The sequence below is a fragment of the Oryzias latipes genome, chromosome 22 (assembly GCF_002234675.1).
Source record: "Oryzias latipes chromosome 22, ASM223467v1".
NCBI classification, from domain to species: Eukaryota; Metazoa; Chordata; class Actinopteri; order Beloniformes; family Adrianichthyidae; genus Oryzias; species Oryzias latipes.
In genome coordinates this window covers 301,846-322,418 of record NC_019880.2, presented here as the reverse complement: position 1 = coordinate 322,418, position 20,573 = coordinate 301,846, and the positions used below count along the sequence as shown (strand labels likewise).

General features: G+C 46.2%; 2 protein-coding genes across 18 annotated transcripts in view; one reads left to right on the top strand and one right to left on the bottom strand.

The window, feature by feature from the left end:
* LOC101164701 (nesprin-1-like) overlaps positions 1-16,998 on the bottom strand; it is a 108,198-nt gene extending 91,200 nt beyond the window's left edge. For 15 of the 17 annotated variants that reach the window (XM_023951575.1, XM_023951576.1, XM_023951578.1 and 12 more), the window contains exons 1-2: positions 5,946-6,043; positions 5,209-5,270 (exon numbers count right to left, since the gene is read on the bottom strand). In XM_023951575.1, coding sequence (XP_023807343.1) covers positions 5,209-5,270; positions 5,946-6,021 — 138 coding nt within the window. In that variant the 5' untranslated portion in view covers positions 6,022-6,043. Of the gene's footprint in view, positions 1-5,208; positions 5,271-5,945; positions 6,044-13,498; positions 13,723-15,947; positions 16,268-16,694 lie in introns of those variants that run through there. The other 2 variants (XM_023951580.1, XM_023951581.1) reach the window with 2 other exon arrangements.
* Positions 16,999-17,536: 538 nt separating this feature from the next.
* Positions 17,537-20,468, top strand: LOC101170494 (myc target protein 1 homolog). Its single transcript, XM_004085795.4, has 2 exons — positions 17,537-18,261; positions 19,238-20,468. Exons 1-2 carry the CDS (start codon positions 18,207-18,209, stop codon positions 19,717-19,719), a joined length of 537 nt encoding a protein of 178 aa, XP_004085843.1. The 5' UTR covers positions 17,537-18,206; the 3' UTR covers positions 19,720-20,468.
* Positions 20,469-20,573: the final 105 nt, after the last annotated feature.

Below are 20,573 nucleotides of genomic sequence, written 5' to 3'. Positions count from 1 at the left end.
GCTCTATCAGCTCTGATGGATGTTCTGTCGTCGTTTCTGAAGATGAAGAACGTGTTTGTGAGCAGAATCCTGGCGTGCAGAGAAATGTCAGCATCAGCTGCAGATGGTGGGGGGGTTGTTGGGGGAGGTGGGTGTGGCCTGACTGTTGTCATGGTACGGACGGTGTAATGTTAGAAGTGACCAGTAGAGGGCACTGGTAAGTTAAGCATGAAGGGACTGAGGTGGAAAGAACACGAGGAAGTGGTTGAGGAATGTCTGGAACTGGAATGTATGTTAGAGAGCAACGGAGGAATAAAAGTCTCAAGAGTTGAACCTACAGAGTGTCCTGCAGTCTATTTTATGTCTGTAAGACAAGAACAGACATTACATGGTGTCAGAAGTGCTCCTGTGTCGGGATAGAAGTCATGGCAAAGTTCAACCCGCCAAGTGAGTTCAAATTCGACAGCCCAGCAGAATGGCCGGAGTGGAGACAGCGTTTCTGCCGCTACCGGCTGACGACCAAGCTGAATAAAGATGACGGCGAGATTCAAGTGAGTTCGCTGATCTACGGGATGGGCAGTGAAGCCGAAAAGATATTCGCTTCGTTTGAATTCGATGAGGAGGCTCATAAGAAGAACTTTGAAATCGTATTACAAAAGTTTGACGAATATTTCATTCTGAGACGCAATATTATCCACGAGCGAGCGTGTTTCTACCAACGGAATCAAAAACAGGGAGAAACGGCCGAAATGTACATCAGGACATTGTATGAACTCGCTGAGCACTGTGAGTTTGGTGACAAAAGAGACGAGCATATTCCGGACCGTCTGGTCGTTGGGATATCAGACAAAGAACTTTCCCGCCAGTTCCAGATTAAAGCGGATCTGACGTTGACTTACGTAATCGAGCGCGTAAGTCAGGCGGAAGAGATAACGCGACAAGTGAATCTTCAAGCTAACCGACCAGAATCTCAGCTGGCTAAAGTCACAGCTGTCAGAAAGTCTGAGGGACAGCATAGAAGAAAAATGCAGCGGCATGAACCTAACAGTCACAGCACTCACATGAAGGAGGAGTGTGGGAGGTGCGGAAAACCACGCCATTCAGATCAAAGGCTTTGCCCTGCACTGAAAAGTAAATGCAACAAGTGTCAAAAGCATGGACATTGGGAACGTAAATGTCATTCTAAAGCAGTGAGAGAGGTCACAAATGATCTTCCAGAGCAGGCATATTTCCTGGGAGCCGTAAACGGGGAGGATAAAGATTGTGCATGGACTGTAACTTTACCCATAAAAAATGTGAAGGTGAACTTTAAAATTGACACGGGAGCGGATGCTACGGTTATTGATCAGGAGACTTTCAAAAAGATGAGCCCTACAACTGAACTGTTGGCTCCAGATACACAATTTGTAAGCCCTGGAGGTGAACTCAAATGCATGGGGAAGTTTCTAGGCGAAACCAGCTACAAAAGAAGAAACTATGCATTTAATGTGTACGTGATACAAGAAACAAGCTGCTTGTTGGGTCGCAGTGAAGCTGTAAAATTGGGCTTAGTGAAGAGGCTCGAGGAGGTCTCAGACGTGTTTGGAGCTGGAGGACTGCTTAAAACTGAACCAGTAAAAATAGCCCTGCGTGAAGACGCCCAACCTTATGCGGTGCATGCAGCCAGACGGATACCTCTGCCGCTGGTGCCACTGGTGAAAAAGGAACTTCAGCGCATGGAGACAGAAGGCATAATTGAAAAAGTCACACAGCCAACAGAATGGTGTGCTGCGATGGTGCCAGTTCTCAAACCCAATAAAAAGGAGGTTCGAATTTGTGCAGATCTCCGGAAACTGAATAAAGCGGTGAAGAGGGAGAAGTACATCATGCCCACCGTGGAGGAAATTCTGCCAAAACTCACAGGATCAAAAGTGTTCACATCACTGGATGCAGCAAGCGGATTTTACCAGATTCCCCTGCATGAAGAGAGTAAGATATTGACAACCTTCATTACTCCATTTGGGAGATACGCCTTCCGACGTCTTCCATTCGGCATAACAAGCGCCCCAGAAATTTTTCAAAGGAAAATGACAGAGACTCTTGCCAACTTGGAAGGTGTAGAGATCTTTATGGATGATGTTTTGATCCATGCCGAGACGGAGGAGCAGCACGACCAACGACTGGCCAAGGTTTTGAAAGTCATAGAAGCAGCAGGCCTCAAGCTGAACAGAGCAAAGTGCAAGTTCAAGCAAAGAGAAGTTCGTTTTCTTGGCCACATAATTGATGAAGCTGGCGTCAGAGCTGACCCACAAAAAGTGACAGGTATAGAGAATTTTCCACAGCCGCAAAATGTAACAGAACTTAAAAGGTTCTTGGGGATGGTTAATTATTTAGCCAAGTTCGTACCAGAACTGTCAACTGTGGCTCACCCATTGTATGAGCTACTGAAAGGACAAGTGGAGTGGACATGGGGACCTGCACAGTGTGAGGCGTTCCGAAAGGTGAAGACAGCGCTGACTACCTCTCCAATACTCGCCTTCTACGATGCCAGCAAACCCACCCTTGTGTCAGCAGATGCTAGCAGCTATGGGCTAGGGGGCGTCCTCCTTCAGCAACATGGGGATCACTGGAAACCGGTAGCCAACTGTACCAGACGCCTCAGCGATGCAGAAAGAAGATACGCACAGATCGAAAAGGAGTGTTTGGCTAGCGTATGGGCGTGCGAACACTTTGACAAGTACTCGTATGGACTGGACTCTTTTAGGTTGGTTACAGATCATAAACCACTAGTACCTCTGATGAACAACAAAGACCTGGACTGTGTACCAGTTAGGTGCCAGAGGTTACTGATGAGATTTATGCGTTTTAATGCCATAGCAGAGTATGCCCCAGGCAAGACCTTAGCGGTAGCAGACGCACTCTCTAGGGGCCCTGAACAGCGTTATGGCGATGAGACCAGTCATGAGGATGTGGCAACACATACTGAGGTGGTAATGAGTCAGATCCCAGCCACAACGTACAGGATGACAGAGTTAAGACAACACACAGAAAATGACAGTCTGCTACAGGCAGTCATAGGATTCATCAGAAATGGGTGGCCTGAGTATGTTGACATGGTACCAGAGTCGATCAGGGAATTTTATCATGTCAGAGGAGAACTGTCAGAGGTTGATGGATTAGTCATCAGAGGCAGGCGCATTGTTGTTCCTACAGAAATGAGAGAGATTATATTGAGGAGAATACATGATGGACATCAAGGGCTGGTTAAATGCAGAGAAAGAGCTAATCAGTCGGTGTGGTGGCCCAGAATGTCGGAGGAGATCGGGACAACTGTGCAACAGTGTGCATTCTGTAGGGAAAACAGAGGTTCGCAGAGAAAGGAGCCATTGATGCCTAGTGAGCTCCCATCAAGGCCGTGGCAAAAGGTTGCCATAGATTTGTTAGAGTTTAGGAAGAAACACTATTTAGTGGTATCTGACTATTACTCCAGATATCTTGAAATACTGGACCTGCCCACAACTACCAGCTGTCAGGTTGTAGCTAAGCTGAAAGCCACATTTGCACGTTTCGGCATCCCGGAGGTGCTGATGAGTGATTACGGAGCCCAGCTAGTTTCCGCAGAAATGAGAGAGTTTAGTCAGGAATATGACTTTGTTCATGTCACATCAAGCCCACATTACCCACAGAGTAATGGTCAGGCTGAGCGGGCAGTTCAGACAGCTAAAAGCATTTTGAAACAGGATGATCCACTTCTGGCCTTAATGTCGTACAGAGCCACACCTTCCTCCTCCACAGGTGTCAGTCCAGCAGAACTGCTGATGGGCCGGAAAATAAGAACTACGCTACCCACCTTGCATGACAACCTGAAACCGGGATGGCCTACAGAGGAGAAGATCCGACAGGCAGATGCAGCTGCCAAGCAAAAGCAAGCTTACTACTACAATGGCAGAAATGGAGTAAGACTTTTACATCCACTGCAGCCGGGAGACTCAGTGCTCACCAAACTGGACGGACAGAAAGGATGGACAACGTCTGCCGTGGTTCACAGTTCTAGCTCCACTCCAAGGTCCTACGTCGTGGAAACAGATCAAGGAGAGCGCTACAGAAGAAACAGACGACACCTGCAGTTCATACCACCACCACCTAAACCTGTCAGTGAGTCCACCAACCAGCACACTCTAGAAGACACGCAGGAAGGGGAAAAGCAGCAAACTCTTCCAATTTCACCCGGGACGGGTACCGTCACTCGCTCAGGCAGAGTGAGCAAAGCCCCAGTCAGACTAGATTGGTGATTTAGGACTTTAGTAGAGAAGATTAGTAATCTCTGAGAAGGTATGCTCCCTTCGTTTATGCATTTCAGCAGCTGTTTCAATTTGTTCAGCCATTTTTGCTGTAGCTGTTTCTGAAAGAAAAGGAGGGTAAGAAGTTAAAGTAAGTATGTTAATTTTAGGTAATAAGTTGAAGCCTAGAGTAAGAAAGAATGTTTAATTTCATGTAAGAGTATGAAGCCTAGAATTTTTATAAGGCAATTGAGTATTATTAAAATAACTGTTTACACAAAGATGTCATAAGTTCCATTGAGAGTTTTCTAAAACGTTACTTGAAGGGGGAGATGTAATGTTAGAAGTGACCAGTAGAGGGCACTGGTAAGTTAAGCATGAAGGGACTGAGGTGGAAAGAACACGAGGAAGTGGTTGAGGAATGTCTGGAACTGGAATGTATGTTAGAGAGCAACGGAGGAATAAAAGTCTCAAGAGTTGAACCTACAGAGTGTCCTGCAGTCTATTTTATGTCTGTAAGACAAGAACAGACATTACAGACGGAGCGTGACGGGCGGCGGGACAGAGAGTTCGCTTTGTAATCCAGGTTCCTGCAGGGATCTGTCCTCACCCGCCTGCTCTCCATCTGCCCCGCCAGGGCCAACCCCCCCCAACAGACACAGAGCTGTGCGTCAAGAACACACAACCCCCCCACACACACACAAACACACAGACCTGTGCGTCATGAACACACACAGCTGCCCCATACACAAACAGATGCTCAAACCTCCACGGGTGGGGGGCTCAGCACACTGCTGTGTCAGAGTGAGTGACCCCCCCACCCCCTCGAAAATGGTTTACATCCGGCTCCATGAGATGAAGTCAGTTCAGTGGCCATTTTTTCATGATACAGACGCTGCCATGTTGGAGCCAGGCGGGGTCTGTTACCCCCCACCCTTCCTCAAAGCTTGGACTGGACCGACAAACTGACCTTTTCCAGATGGGAGTTGATCCATTTGGTGAAAGTTCTCTTCTGCACGGCCTCCTGCTCATCTGCAAAGACAGATTGGGGTCAGAGGTCGTCACAGCTGGAATCTGAGTTCAGACTTTGATTCTGTTCTAGCAGACGATCAAACCGTCCGTGTCCCTGCAGGAGTTCAGCATGGACTTACATCCTGTTGGTCTGCAGATGCGGTTTTAACATCAGTTGTTTCTAAACGTCTGAAATGATTTTTTTATTCCTTTTATCCAACTTCTGTCTACATTTCAGGTTTACAGCCGCTCTGCATTTTCCTGCAGAAACTTCTGAGGCTTTCATGACCAAAGAGCTTTTTCTACATTTTCCAAACTAAACCATGAAACAAACTTTAGGTCAAAGGTCATCGATTCATAGAGCTGAGCGGGGGGTTGCCCTCTGTCTGGGGTCCCCATGTGAACAGCAGAGAGCCCCCCCCCCCCCCCCAAAAAAAGGGGTGAAAGCGGAGGCGTTGGAGATGAGAGGAGGAGGAGGAGCAGCAGTGGAATGCTCTCCTTCGTGCTCCTCATTCATTATGCAGCACGTGAACAAAGCTTCTCTCTGCTTCAGCAGAGCTGCACACAGCAGCCATTTTCAAGCATCACCTTCAGGAGCACAGACAGGTCACATGACCCGCACGCATCACACGCGGGGGTGTCCGCTGCAGCGCACGGATGCAGCGGCGCAGCCGAGGATCCGGCCGCCATACTCACCGCGCAGATACTGACAGAAGCCCGTCACCAGGTTGATGGAGGTCTTCCTGACTGCAGGGTCCACATAGTGAGCCATTCTGCTGCTCGGAGTCGGAGCCGGAGACCCCGAGTGACGGACAGGGACGTGCCGGGGGGCTGCGGGGAAATGTCTCCTCCTCCCTGACCCCCCCCCCACGCGCACAGCCCTAATGGAGAGGACGGTTTTAGTCCCGATCTTCCCTCTTCATGCTTCTTTCCAATCGGGACGAGCCATGCTAGTGTGGATGCTCACAGCCCCCCCGCTTCACCCAGATCAGCTGGGACGGGCTCTCCACCAATCAGCTCCGTGGAGGCAGTGATGTCACAGCATCAGCTGCATCATGGTGACTTCAGCTTGGTTTGAGTATGTGTGTGTGTTTACACGTGTTCATGTTTACATGTGTGTGTTTACTTGTGTGTGTGTTAACATGTGTTTGCATGGCTGTGTGTTTACATGTGTGTGTTTACATGTGTGTGTGTTTACTTGTGTGTGTTAACACGTTAGTGTTTGCATATGTTCATGTTTAAATTTGTGTGTGTTTACATGTGTGTGTTTGCATGTGTGTGTTTACATGTGTTTGTGTTTTTATGTGTGTCTGTTTACATGTGTTTGTGTTTACGTGTGTGTGTGTTTACATGTGTGTGTATTTACATGTTTATGCGTTTACATGTGTGTGTGTTTACATGTCTATGTGTTTACATGCGTGTGTATTTACATGTTTATGTGTTTACATGCGTGTGTATTTACATGTTTATGTGTTTACATGCGTGTGTATTTACATGTTTATGTGTTTACATGCGTGTGTATTTACATGTTTATGCGTTTACATGCGTGTGTATTTACATGTTTATGTGTTAACATGCGTGTGTATTTACATGTTTATGCGTTTACATGTGTGTGTATTTACATGTTTATGTGTTAACATGTGTGTGTATTTACATGTTTATGCGTTTACATGTGTGTGTATTTACATGTTTATGTGTTAACATGCGCGTGTATTTACATGGTTATGTGTTAACATGTGTGTGTATTTACATGTTTATGCGTTTACATACGTGTGTATTTACATGTTTATGCGTTTACATGCGTGTGTATTTACATGTTTATGCGTTTACATGTGTGTGTATTTACATGTTTATGTGTTAACATGCGTTTGTATTTACATGTTTATGCGTTTACATGTGTGTGTATTTACATGTTTATGTGTTAACATGCGTGTGTATTTACATGTTTATGCGTTAACATGCGTGTGTATTTACATGTTTATGTGTTTACATGCGTGTGTATTTACATGTTTATGTGTTTACATGCGTGTGTATTTACATGTTTATGTGTTTACATGCGTGTGTATTTACATGTTTATGCGTTTACATGCGTGTGTATTTACATGTTTATGTGTTTACATGCGTGTGTATTTACATGTTTATGTGTGCCCTGCCTGTCACTTTTTTCTGGCTTCAGTCGTTCCAGTTTCTCAATATTTGTCCATAAACTGGTCAGACAGATGGAACCAGAGATCGTAGAACTTCAAATGAAACCAACAGAACCTTAGAGAACATTTTCAGACGTTCTTCCAGACAAGGGGTTTTCCAGAAAGCAGGTTCTGCTAGATCCCACGATAAGTTTGAGGCTAAGGAAGCTGATAACCTCAGCTTTCTGTTCCAGAAATGGAGGTATGTTTCAGGGTAGGTCAAGTTGCCATGGCAACTCATGCTCTGAACATAACCAGGGGGGTATTCCAGAAGGCCCGTTTAAACTCCCCTGACTTTAAGCCTGAACTCTGGCTGAAATCTGCCTTAACTTGTTTACTCTGGGTATGTCGGTTCCAACAGACCGGATATGAGTTGGCATAATTACGCTCCACTTGGTAACCCTGGGTTAATGCACGTGCACAGCAGGTACATAAAGACATTCTCAATGGATCGCCGATTTCCAGAGTCACCATGGAAACGCGTGGAAAAAAAAGAAAACGCTATACTTTAGTGAGACGGAGTCTGAGGTTTAAATGACGGCGTATGAAGATTATACGTCCATCAAAAAAGTAATACGGCTGAATCATCAAAAGAAAGAGTTTCTGCTTGTAGTAGAAGAACAGACAAAGTAAACGCACGAGTTTCTGATCTTATTTCCATTTTCATGTGACGCATATATATATATATATATATATATTTATATATATATATATATATATATATATATATAAAACTTATCCAACTTAAATGAATTACTTCTATTGGTAACAAGTAATTGAGTTAAATTTATTCAACCTAATTTCTTACATCTATAAAACTCAATAATTGTTTATACAAGTCAAATTTACATATTTATCTAACTAAATGTCATATTACTCCAATTCAACGTATCTTTTTTCCATCTTAATTATTCTTGAACTCTCATATGTCTAAGTTAGAGGCTGCAGATATACTCATTTTTACAATAAAATAAATGAAACACAGTGAAATTACATCATGAAACTATAAACCTTTTCTCAGTCTTTAACATTACACCACTAAGCATTAGGGCTGCTAAATAAACTCATCCTCTCCCTCCCTCTCACTCATGGTGCAGAGACGTAAGCAAAGTAGGACAAAATAACTCAACAAAACACGGTAAAACAGCTAAACAACTAAACACATTTGGTCAAAAAGCCACACTTATACCCAAATCCGTCCAGACAGGCAAAGGGAATGGTATCCCACAATCCTTTGCGGTGCCGATCTAACAGCAGCACCAAGGTTACACCTACTTAATTGAATTAATTTGAATAAAAGTAAAATAAATGTCTTAAACTACGTGTTATTTTTAAGATGACTTAACAAACAAATGATTTATCTTAACTGAAGCAAATAATTAAGTTAGATCAAAGTAAAAAGTTTCTCTTTCCAACATCCATATGTGGTCTTATCACCCTCTCACGGTGGAAAAAGTATTATCTGAGCTTCTTCATCCACTAAATCATCTTCAAATGGACACGCCATGCTGCTTCACCTCTCTGAAAACAAACTAACCTTCAACTAAACCTGCTCCAGACCAGGTTTTGTTCAGAGCATGAGTTGCTATGGCAACTTGATCTACCCTGAAACATACCTCCATTTCTGGAACAGAAAGCTGAGGTTATCAACTTCCTTAGCCTCAAACTTACCGTGGGAGCCAGCAGAACCTGCTTTCTGGAAAAAAAAAACAGAACCCGGTTCCACGTCATTCACTTTCTCCACAGAAGAGGTTCCTGATAACAAGCACAGTTTGTGGCAGCAGAACCCGCTCAGCAGAACGACCCTCGACCCCCCCCCCCCTTACCCAGAGGCTGTGAAAGCTTTTGATGGCTAAAAGTAGAATTCCATTCTTCTTGATCTGCTGGAAGTGACCCAGAAAGGATGTTTGGATGGAAATGCTTTTATTTTTATCCTTCAAACGAGAAAAAACGGAACGAAATGATCCAGAGGATCCTAATCAACCTGAAAGTCATGGACGTCCTTCCTTCAGACGCCAAATGTCTGCCAATGGATGCAGCTTAGTTTCTATGGAGTCCTATACTGTTCATAATTAAATAAATAAATATTTAATTAAATAAATAAATATGACCTCGTGCAAATACACAATCAACCAATAAATCTCACATAAATATATAAAAAGATCATGAAATTGTGAAAAACCTGCACACTGATTTTAAATTAGCCATTATATCATTCAATATATTTCATTTTGCTTTAAAAACATGTTTATTATTTTAAAACAGCATTTTAAAATATTCATTTTTAATCATGTGGAATAATATTATAATTCTGTCTTTTTTCAGAAGCTCGTATTTCAAAATCAATATTTTCCAAAGTAGCTTTGTTTTTATTTCATGTTGCTGTTTTTCACAATGGTTTATTTATTTCATAAAGAGCTTTTTCAGCAGACTGAGTGTGTCTATCAATCAGTGAAAGTGGGCGGGATCTAAACGCTCATTGGCTGATCCATGGAAATCGACTCATATTCCTCGATACCCGCTCAGCGGTGTGCCAGTCAGAGAGATGACATGTTTCAGTGATATCTGCACGGCTTTGCTGACATTAGAGATCAAACAGAGACAAACTATCTGTCTGCTGCAGCAAACATGAACGACTATGTTATTGTAGTTTGAGGGTTTGTGTGGACCAAACCACAGAGGAGCTCCGGTCGTTGAAACACTCCTCATTCTCACGCCATTCACTCAGAGCTCACATCGTGCCTCACACTGTGTCGGCTCGCAGGAGGCGAGCTGGCGGACCGACAGTCAGACCAGGCAGCTTGCTGAGGCCTCCTGAACCTTATGATATGTTTCTATTTTCATTGAGACAATGATTATAATCAGGTCCTCTGATTTTATTTTTCCCTCCCGGGAATATGTTGAACCTTTCCTGCGATGACGTTTCTGACCGTGGTCGGAAAACGCAGCGGAGATCCGGGATTGATTGAGCAATTCTCCAGCCAGGGCTTACTCCAAGAATCAGGATCTGTACTTTGGAGGAAACCTTTTTTTACTATTACTTTTCCGGGGGACAGGGCAACAGACCCTTAACTTGCGCTCACACACTCACTCTCACGCTGCCTGGGCGCTGTGATTTACACGTAATTTAAGACGTAGTTTGACTGCAGGAGCTGAAGCAGACTCTCTCTGGGATGATCTCATGAACTCAAACATGGAAACATTGTTATCATGTGAAACTATTCAAAATAATAAACCTGATCTTTTAACACTCCATGTACATGGTGCATCCATGCATTGTTACTGAGATAAGCACAGGCAACCGCTCCATGTGGCTATCAGGCCAAAGCATTAGCTGGTAGCCCCTCCCACACGCGGCATGTTGCGTTCATTGAACTCCAGTTCATAGAAGTTTTGTGGAACTCCAACAACCACTCAGCCTAACTTAGACCACTACTAGATGTTCATGAGAAGATGAAAACCGCTGAGACAACCACAAAACCAGCTGAACTATGCACACTCGCCCAAAGCCACTTTTGTCCGCAAATTTAGAACAGAAACTGCCCAATTTATGGTAACACTGTGGATGTGTTGATGTGCAGACTCCCCCTAGTGTTGAGGAGTGTGCATTGCGCCGTCACGTTTGCTGAAGCTTCTTCGATCGATGTAGTCAGGGTGCAGCTGCTCATGTCTGAGTAAAGGAATAGCCAATCACAAAAGTGTCTCCGCCTTGTCTGGTTTGATTGACAGACAGACCCAGTCTCCTGAAAAAGTTCTTCATGAAATAAATAAACCATTGTGAAAAACAGCAACATGAAATAAAAACAAAGCTCTTTTGGAAAATATTGATTTTGAAATCCAAGGTTCTGAAAAAAGACAGAATTATAATAATATTCCACATGAATAAAATGAATATTTTAAAATGCTGTTTTAAAATAATGAACACGTTTTTAAAGCAAAATGAAATATATTGAATAATATAATGGCTAATTTAAAATCAGTGTGCAGGTTTTTCACCATTTCATGATCTTTTTATGTATTTATGAGAGATTTATTGGTTGATTGTGTATTTGCATGAGTTCATATTTATTTATTTAATTAAATATTTATTTATTTAATTATGAACAGTATAGGACTCCATAAGTTTCCTTCATTCAGTCATTATTTGGGAATGGGGGGGGGGGTGGGTGAAGTAACGTTCCTCAGATTGAATCTGTCTGCAGGAACAGCAGAAGTCCACTAGAGGGCAGCTTCATGCAGAGTGTCTAAATGTAAATGTTACTATTGTTTGGCTGTTCCGGTGCTTCCATAACCCCCAGAATGCTTCAGCAGAAGCTACAGACCAACCACACGCTGAAGGTTCACAGGCGGGAGCACAGGTGGAGGTGTGTTTCCACGGCTCAGGTAAAGGAGTCCAGCTGTGTCAGCAACACGTCATCGAGCAGGAAATCAGCAGTCACTCCTCCCACACGCTTCAGCCGGGCGGATGGCGTGCCGACTGTAAAAACTGCATCTCCAGCCAGAAGAAGACATTTAGAAAGCACATAGATCTGAAGGAATCATTCACCCGTCCATCTTTTAAACCACGGAATCCCTGTCAGGGTCCTGCGGTAGCTGGAGCCTATCCCACTGTTGGCCAAAGGCGGGGAGAAAGCGACACGATGGATCCTTTTTGGTCATTTTGGAGATTTTCTTTTCACAAAAGCCATTTTAACCACTTGTGTGTGTTTTTTAAGGCCAAGAATTGCAAGTTTAAGCTCTTCTCTATATAAATCTGGACCAGCACCAACTATCAAGGAAACAGGAGAAGATGGCGGCAGGACCATGAAGGCGAGGACGCCTTTCAGAGGAAACTCCCACCACACACCAGCAGAGATGCCAGGAACACACCGAAAAAGTCGTGCTGCTTGTTGTCCAGTTGCTCCTGGTCTTTTATTTCATTGGATCAGGGAAAACAGGGTGAGGGGGTATGAGCACGACACCCCCATCCTGAAATCGCTGCACTGGCTTCCTGTTTCATCCTGGATTGAATACAAACTTCTCATCATCACCTACAAATGCACGGCCAGTCAGGCACCACCATACCTCCAGGGACTCCTCGTTCCCCAGAAACATCCCTGTTCCCTCCGTTCATCGGGCAGCTTCCTTCTTCAGCCCCCCCCCCCCAGAGCATTTTGTTCTGCTGCACCCAGGCTCTGGAACTCCCTTCCTATCAATCTCAGAACATCACAGACCCTGGACTCTTTTAAAGACGTTCCTTTTTTTAAAAAGCCTGATGGTTTTTATTCTGTGCTTGTTAAATCCTACTAAAGTTAGTTTGGATTATAATCTGCACATTTTCTTTTTTTTAGTTTTTATTCACATCTTGTTGCACTTTGAGGTTTTGTTAAATGAAAATTGTATTATTAATAAAAATCATTATTATAATTATTTGAGTCGATTATGATTTGAAGCGTCATAACATTTATGTTAAATCTGCAGAAAGACAAATATCACAAAAGTGAAATTCTGACACTAAGATAAGCGGAACGTATCTGTCCGTCAACACTGTGGGTTAGGAGGAGGGATGAGGCAGACAGGAAGCAGTGTGCACGTGCACGTGCACATGGGGGTGGAGCTACATGCACGCTGCCAAAGTAAACCGGGGGGGAGGACCCCCGGACCAGGAGCACCCCCAACCCACGCAGGGGAAGGGGGGGGCAGTGGGAGTAAGTAAACCACTGGGGGGGCTGTCACACTCCCCAGTCCAGTTCCTTACATACAGTCTGGGGGTCCGGGGGTCTTCCCTGCTGGGGGTCTCCCCCCACCCCCGGTTTCTCCCTGCTGGGGCCCCAGTAACCCAGTGCCTGCTCAGTCAGAATCCTGAAGGTTCAAAACTTTATTTACACGGACAGTCAGAAGGCGGAGCATTCAGAGACAAAGCAGCTGCAGGTGATTTGGCCTCAGCACTCCTTTATGGGACTCCCGGCGGCGAGCATGGCGTGAGCATGGCGTGAGCATGGCGTGAGCATGGCGTGAGCATGGCAGCAGTGCTGCACGCCGGCGTGCAGCCGACCCGAGTCCCAGAGGAAGAGTCACACTTACTCTGCAGCTTCAGCATCACGTTGGCGATGTCCACAGAGCCTCCACCCGGGCGCCGCGCGGATGCCATGCCGTCCCTCGGGGGGGGGGGGGGCACCGATGTTGAGAGCTTCCTGTGGCAGCACACCCCCCTGCCCCCCACCTCCACAGCCTCCTTCCGCTCTGACTGCAGTCAGGCCTGGACGAATGTCTGGTCTTTGTAGGTGAAGCAGATGTTCCTCCACGGACTGAAAGGACAGGTTGAGCATTTATCTGAGACACTCTAGTCTCTGGGATTCAAACTCTTTCAGAAAAGTTTTAGTTTGTTCCTGTACAGAAGAACTGAAGGATTAAACCCCAATTAATGTTTCCATGAAACAGTTTTTTACTTTCCTCACTTTCATTAAAAATTGACTGAAATACAGAAAAAGATCTGGAGGGGTCTTCATCTGAGGAAAAACCCCCAACCCGGTTTCCATGTGAACTACAGTCCACTGCAGAAACGGTTCCAGCCACACAAATCTGCAGAGCAGCTCCACCTGGACCCACGTTGACCCGGTCAGATCCCATCTGCAGTTCTCACATTAACTGCAGGAATTTTCAGCTTTGTGGACATTTTTATTCTGATCCAAACACCAACAAATCATTGATTAAAGAGGTAAACAGCATTGAAAGACTATTTATACTTGTTTCTTCTACAGCTCTCTTGGCACATTCACACAGACAGAGGCTCTGCTGACAGAAACCTGGAACCACTAGCAGCACTGTGGGGTTCAGCAGCTTGCTCAAAGACACTTCAACTCATGGACAACATGGTGGAAACTGAAGAAAAGAGAGAGCTATACTTTAGTGAGACGGAGTCTGAGATTTAAATGACGGCGAATGAAGATTATACGACAATCAAACAGTAACACGGCTGCATCATCAGCAAAAGAAAGAGTTTCTGCTTGGAGAAAAAGAACAAAGTAAACGCACGAGTTTCTATCTCATTTCTATTTTCATTGTATATATATATATATATATATATATATATATATATATATATATATATATATATATATATATAAAAAACTTATCCAACTTAAATGAGTTACTTCAATTGGTAACAAGTAATTGAGTTAAATTTATTTGACTTAATTTCTTATGTCTATCCAATGCAATTAGTGTTTATACAACTCAAATTTACATATTTATATAAAGTAAATGTCATTTTAATTCAATTCAATTTTTTAATCCTTTACCATTTCTCCAACATTGACGTTACACCGCAAACCACTAGTGGTTTTAAATATCATCCTCCTCCTCCCTCTCACTCATGGTGCAGAAAGAATTACACATAACAGGATAAAATAACTAGACAAAACACAGTAACACAGCTAAACAACTAAACACATTTGGTCAAAAAGCCACACTAAAACCCAAATCTGTCCAGACAGGCAAAGGGAATGGTATCCCACAATCCCTTGCGGTGCCCATCTAACAGCAGCACCAAAAAGTAAAAAAGTAAAATAACTGTCTGACACAACTTCCTTAGCCTCAAACTTACCGTGGGAGCTAGCATAACCTGCTTTCTGGAAACCCCCTGAGGTCGATCGCTCTGCCTCTGGATCACAGTTTCCTCCTCCTGATCTTCAAGTGTTAAAATTAACCCCAGAAAAACAAAATATACCCACCTGCAGCCTCTGCATGCAGCCTCTGCGTGCAGCCTCTGCGTGCAGCCTCTGCGTGCAGCCTCTGCGTGCAGCCTCTGCGTGCAGCCTCTGCATGCACCTGCAGCCTCTGCGTGCAGCCTCTGCGTGCAGCCTCTGCGTGCAGCCTCTGCATGCACCTGCAGCCTCTGCGTGCAGCCTCTGCGTGCAGCCTCTGCATGCACCTGCAGCCTCTGCATGCAGCCTCTGCGTGCAGCCTCTGCATGCACCTGCAGCCTCTGCATGCAGCCTCTGCATGCAGCCTCTGCATGCAGCCTCTGCATGCAGCCTCTGCATGCAGCCTCTGCATGCAGCCTCTGCATGCAGCCTCTGCATGCAGCCTCTGCATCCACCTGCAGCCTCTGCATCCACCTGCAGCCTCTGCATCCCCCTCTAGCCTGCATGCTAGAGACTGCAGGTGGATGTTAGCATCAATTCAGACAGATTCTTTTTCTTTCCATATGTAAAAGTAAAAGTTTAAGTCTATTCCACTGAATTCATCTGCGCTTAAACTCTGAAAGGAAGTGACGTCATGACTTAAGGTCACGTGGAAGATAAACTAACATTAAAACATAAAATAAACTTCTTTTTGAAAGGGGGGGGGGGTCTGAACCGCTGATTCATAGAAAAGCGGAACTGACAACAAGTTGGCACCACAACGACACAGGAAGCTGCCCCCCCCCCCTCTCCCTCCACGCGGTACCGGACCCCCTCCACGCGGTACCCCCCGCCCTCAAAGCCCCAGCATGTCGGAATCGAACAGCACAAGGTGGTGAGACGGTTACCGAGCGTTCGGAGCGGCGGAAGCCTCTGCGCGTGTCTGTTGCCTGGTTGCTATGGAGACGGGAAACCGAAACTCGCAGGCACAAGGCAGTCCGCAACCGCAAATAGAGGAGGGGCTCGTGGCCGGATTGGGGGGGAGGGGGGCTGTCATTAAAGTTGTATTTATTTATTTTAACAGTAGAAAACTTAAAGTTCCCGCGCTTCACCAACCGCACCGGAACAACGACAGGCACGAGCTTCACTTTCTGCTTCCGCGTGAATCCAAACCTAAACACGTCCAAAGGATTTTCTCCGAACCTCCAGAACCTTTGAGCAAACTGGACCAGGCCATCAGGATGCCAAACACCCTCTCCCCTCTCCACCTACCCACCACCCATCTCCCCCCATGAACAGTGCCCCCCCCCGCTGCCTTGAGACACTGCCTTAAGTGCACTCGCACTTTAATAGCTAATAGCTGAGGTTGTAAATTGTATTTCTTTTCTTTCCTTTTACTTATATATATATATATATATATATATATAAAAGTATGTATGTTTTTTTTTCTCTTGAACAGACATGAGAGAGTTAGAAACGGAATTTCGATTCATTGTATGTGATGCACATGTGAAGAATCGACAAGAAAGTTGACTTTGAGATGAACTCAGATCCTCAACACCAAACCGTCCAATGTCAGTCTGGTCCCCTGAAGCCCCCCATCACAGACCCCAACAACCTCCACCATCAGCACCGCCCCTTCCCCTCAGACTCACCTCGCCCTCGGTCCTCCTCACTCGACGGCACGCTCTCCGATCTGCAGGTGTGCTTCAGGGCCCCTGCTCCTCATCACCTGTTTGCTTCCCCTCAGAAAAATCTTCTGCTAATTCTACTTCCAGTTCTACACAGACGACACCTCCCTCTATGTGTCAGCCAAGGAAGCTCCTCCCCCTCCCTCTGGCAGAAGTTAGTTTCTGCTTTTCTTCCAACTTCCTCCCTCTGAGCAGCAGAACTTCTTCATGTTGGTACCGGGTCCATCTTCTCCACTATGGAAGCGTTTCTGCAGCATAATTCAAAATAAAAGTCAGTTCCAGAAATGCTTCATCATCTTCAAAATAAAGCTGCGTTCATCCACTCAAAAGTCAAATGAAAAATCCATCCTCCAAAATCCTTTTTCATTTTCTACTTTAGCATCGCTCATTCTGTGACATCATTAAAGCGAAAAAGACGTTGGCGTAAAAACAATTGCATTTTCGTTTTCACATCCACCACACAAAAAGTGTTGCATAATTCATTTCCAGTCAGCATTTCCAGGGGGGAGGCAAACGCCAGATTGACCCTCCGATCCATCCACAGCAACGGGGAGAAGTGGTTTCTCTCTAAATTTAACGGGACTGTTTGGACCTTTAACCAGACCTGAAAGGCTAACACACATGCTTACACACATGCTAACACACATGCTTACACACATGCTAACACACATGCTAACACACATGCTAACACACATGCTTACACACATGCTAACACACATGCTAACACACATAAAAGACCACTGAGGCATAGAACCAATGAGGTTTCTCACTGACGGAACTCTGTCTCCCCCTACTGGACGTCTTTAGATTCATATCGTCACCAGAAATGATGGGTTTCGCCATGTCCAAGGAAATATTTGAGTTTTAGTTTATCCATCCATCCTCAAACCCACTCTATTCCCTTCAGGGTGACATGGTTGCTGGAGCCTATACTTCAAAGGCTTGTTTTTGTGTGAGTTTGTGGGGGGATGACCATATTTGGTCAAGAGCATCAGAGCTTTGAAGGTTCTTTCTTCTTCTGAATAAAAACTCTTGACTGTTGAACTGAAATCCTGAAACCCTGTTGGAGTCGACATGAACGCGTGAGCAGCGGCAGAACGCTGGTCTGATGCTGAGAACCTGACAGAAGAAGGAACTCGACAACAATTGGAGGAAGTTCCTGCATGTTCTGAGGAAACTCCGACTCCGGGCTTAGCTTATTTGGAAAATGTTTCTGTGGGTTTTTACTGAAAAAGCAGATCTTGGTGGATCTGAACGCTGGATGACATCGGCGTTCTGTCCTCTAAGGTGTTTCAGGGAGTCGCTTTGTTGAATCCTTTAGTTCCAAAGGAAGTGATGCAGGAGGAAGCAGCTCTGCTTCCCACAGTCCTGTCCCTCACAGATAAGCTCTTCTAAATTTAAAGCCTGAGAGGGAAGGAAGCTTGACGGCAACGCGGCACTCCAGACATGACCAGCGGGGAGTGAAGGTCCAGAAAAATGGCTCAGAATGACACCAACCTCTTCTGGGAAATCCTTCACTCCTTCAACCTCGGTAAGTGTTTCTGCTCCTGCAGGAGAACCTCGGTGCTGGAAGCTGAAGGACGGCAGTGGAACGCTGGTGGTTCTAACGCAGAACCGGGGCGCTGTCACATTGAAACAGAGGGAGAGGTCTCCCTCTGCAGGACCACCTTTACTCAGGAACCTCCACAGCTGAGCGCCTTCAGTTCCAGCAGAACACCTTTTTGTTCTCATTCGGTTCTGGTCCAGAGCAGATGGACGGAACTCAAGCACGCGTTGAACCACAACATCTGTCTCAGTCTCTGCGTCTAAATCAAGTCAGTGTGAAGATGTTCTGCATCATCCTCAGGTGTTCCTCAGACAGCAGACAGAAGTTCCTCTGTCTGCGTGGTGATGGTTCCATGACGTGGTTCTGTCCTGGAACCATCACCACGCAGACGCGATGGTTCCATGACGTGGTTCTGTCCTGGAACCATCACCACGCAGACGCGATGGTTCCATGACGTGGTTCTGTCCTGGAACCATCACCACGCAGACGCGATGGTTCCATGACGTGGTTCTGTCCTGGAGTTCTTCTTGGCTCCGTTGTTCTGGAGCGCTGATGGACAACTGAGGAGCCGCATTTAGGCTTCATTTTAGCCTGAAAAGGCAGCCCAAGGTCTCCCTGCAGGACTGCAGCGTCAGCGGCTGATCCGAGGCAGCGTCCCAAAGGAGGTTCTGTAGACTGATGAGGACGTGGACCCTGTGAGGAAACGGGGGGGGGGCACCTGTGAGTGCAGTCATAGAAGAACTTTGACAGGTACCATGAAGCAGGTTGGGACGATCCACGTTAAACCCAGAACACCCATCTCCTGTCTGAACGGGAGGTCCACCTTTCCCTGACCTCCAGCCCCACTCGTTTCAGTTCTGATGGACCAGAACCAGGCAGGAAAAGAAGGACCGGTTCTTCTGTGGCAGCTTGAATCCTAAAAGGTTCTTCTAACTGATGAGCATCTTCTGCCTTTTTGCAGGTGACATGGTTCTGGCCTTCTCTCTGTCCGTGCTTGTGGGCCTGCTACTGGGGGCTCTGGTCTACGTCCTGCTGACCTGGGCGTCCCGGCGCCGGGCTTCGGCCCGGATCACCAGGCGCTCCAAGAGGAGGTCTCCACAGATGTGTGCCTCCCCCTGTAGCCAGCTGGGGCTCTACAGGAGCACCTTCCTCACCGTCTACCGGCAGCCGTCGCTGGAGCCCGTCGGCCAGCTGGGCAGCAAGCTCCGCCCAGAGGCGTCCACCTTCCGCCCCCTGTCCAGTAGGAAAAAGGCCCCCCTGGATCCGGAGGGGGAAGCTCGTGGGAACCCGTCTGAGGAGATGTCAAACTGGGATTCTGAGTCTTTGGTGCCAAACAAGAGACACTCCTTCTGGCTGGGGGGCAACGGCCTGAAAGGGTTTCTGAACGCCGCCCCCCCTGCCTATGACGCAGCCGTCCACTGCTTTGCAGAGACCTCCACCTGAGGTCTCCACAAAGGGGGCGTGTCCCACTGGAATCAGGTCAGAACCTGGAACTCATGCAGCATGTCTGAATGTTCTGACCCGTTCTGGAGCTTCTGTCCGGCAGACACCGGATGTTTGGTGCTTGGGTTCAGGTTTGGGAGGACCGTTCTGAGCTGGAACACAAGAGAAGCTCCTCAACTGAAGAGGAGGATGTTGACCTTCATCCTCCATCCTCCTCCTCAGCTTAGGGATGAAGGCCTCTGCAGAAGCGGCTTTAATGACGTCACTGTGACTCTTTTCAGCGTCCCGTCTGTGATTGACAGTCCCCCCAGCAGGTGGACCTGACGCTCCAGTCCAGACCTGGTTTGGGGGAAACCCCCTCCATCCCATCCTCATGGACTAAAGCAGGGGTGGCCAGCCCCGCCTGTTTTCCAGCTCTCCCTCACCAGCTTGCTGCTGATTGGCTGACTCAAGGCATTTCACATCCTGATTGGCTGAACACACCTCCTTTAGGTTCTCAGCATCAGGCAGGAAAACAGGCGGGGTTGAGGCTCTTGAGGATTGGCCACCTCTGGACTAACGGAACCCGCTGTGAGGAGAACCTCATGTCCAAATAAGGACTGGAGGAACCAGTGACGTCAGGAGCAGCAAACGCGTCCTCCTCTTCCTCTGGACCCCTTTCAGATTCTTTCCGGTTCTGAATGTTTGTGTTTTTCCTTTGGGAAATGTTCCCGTTTGTCTGAATAAATGAAGCAGCTGATTGACATGAAGACCTTTGCTTCTTTCTTCAGTTTTTCCCTCTGATTCAAATCAAGTCTTCTCAGATGTGATTCTATTTTAATATCTATTGTTTTTTCCGTTCACGTGACAAACGT

Bases quoted from the DNA above. Each gene is read 5' to 3' on its own strand.
- LOC101170494 (XM_004085795.4), top strand. From the start codon at position 18,207: ATGGCTCAGAATGACACCAACCTCTTCTGGGAAATCCTTCACTCCTTC. The intron at 18,262-19,237 runs GTAAGTGTTTCT...GCCTTTTTGCAG, and splicing joins CCTTCACTCCTTCAACCTCG to GTGACATGGTTCTGGCCTTC.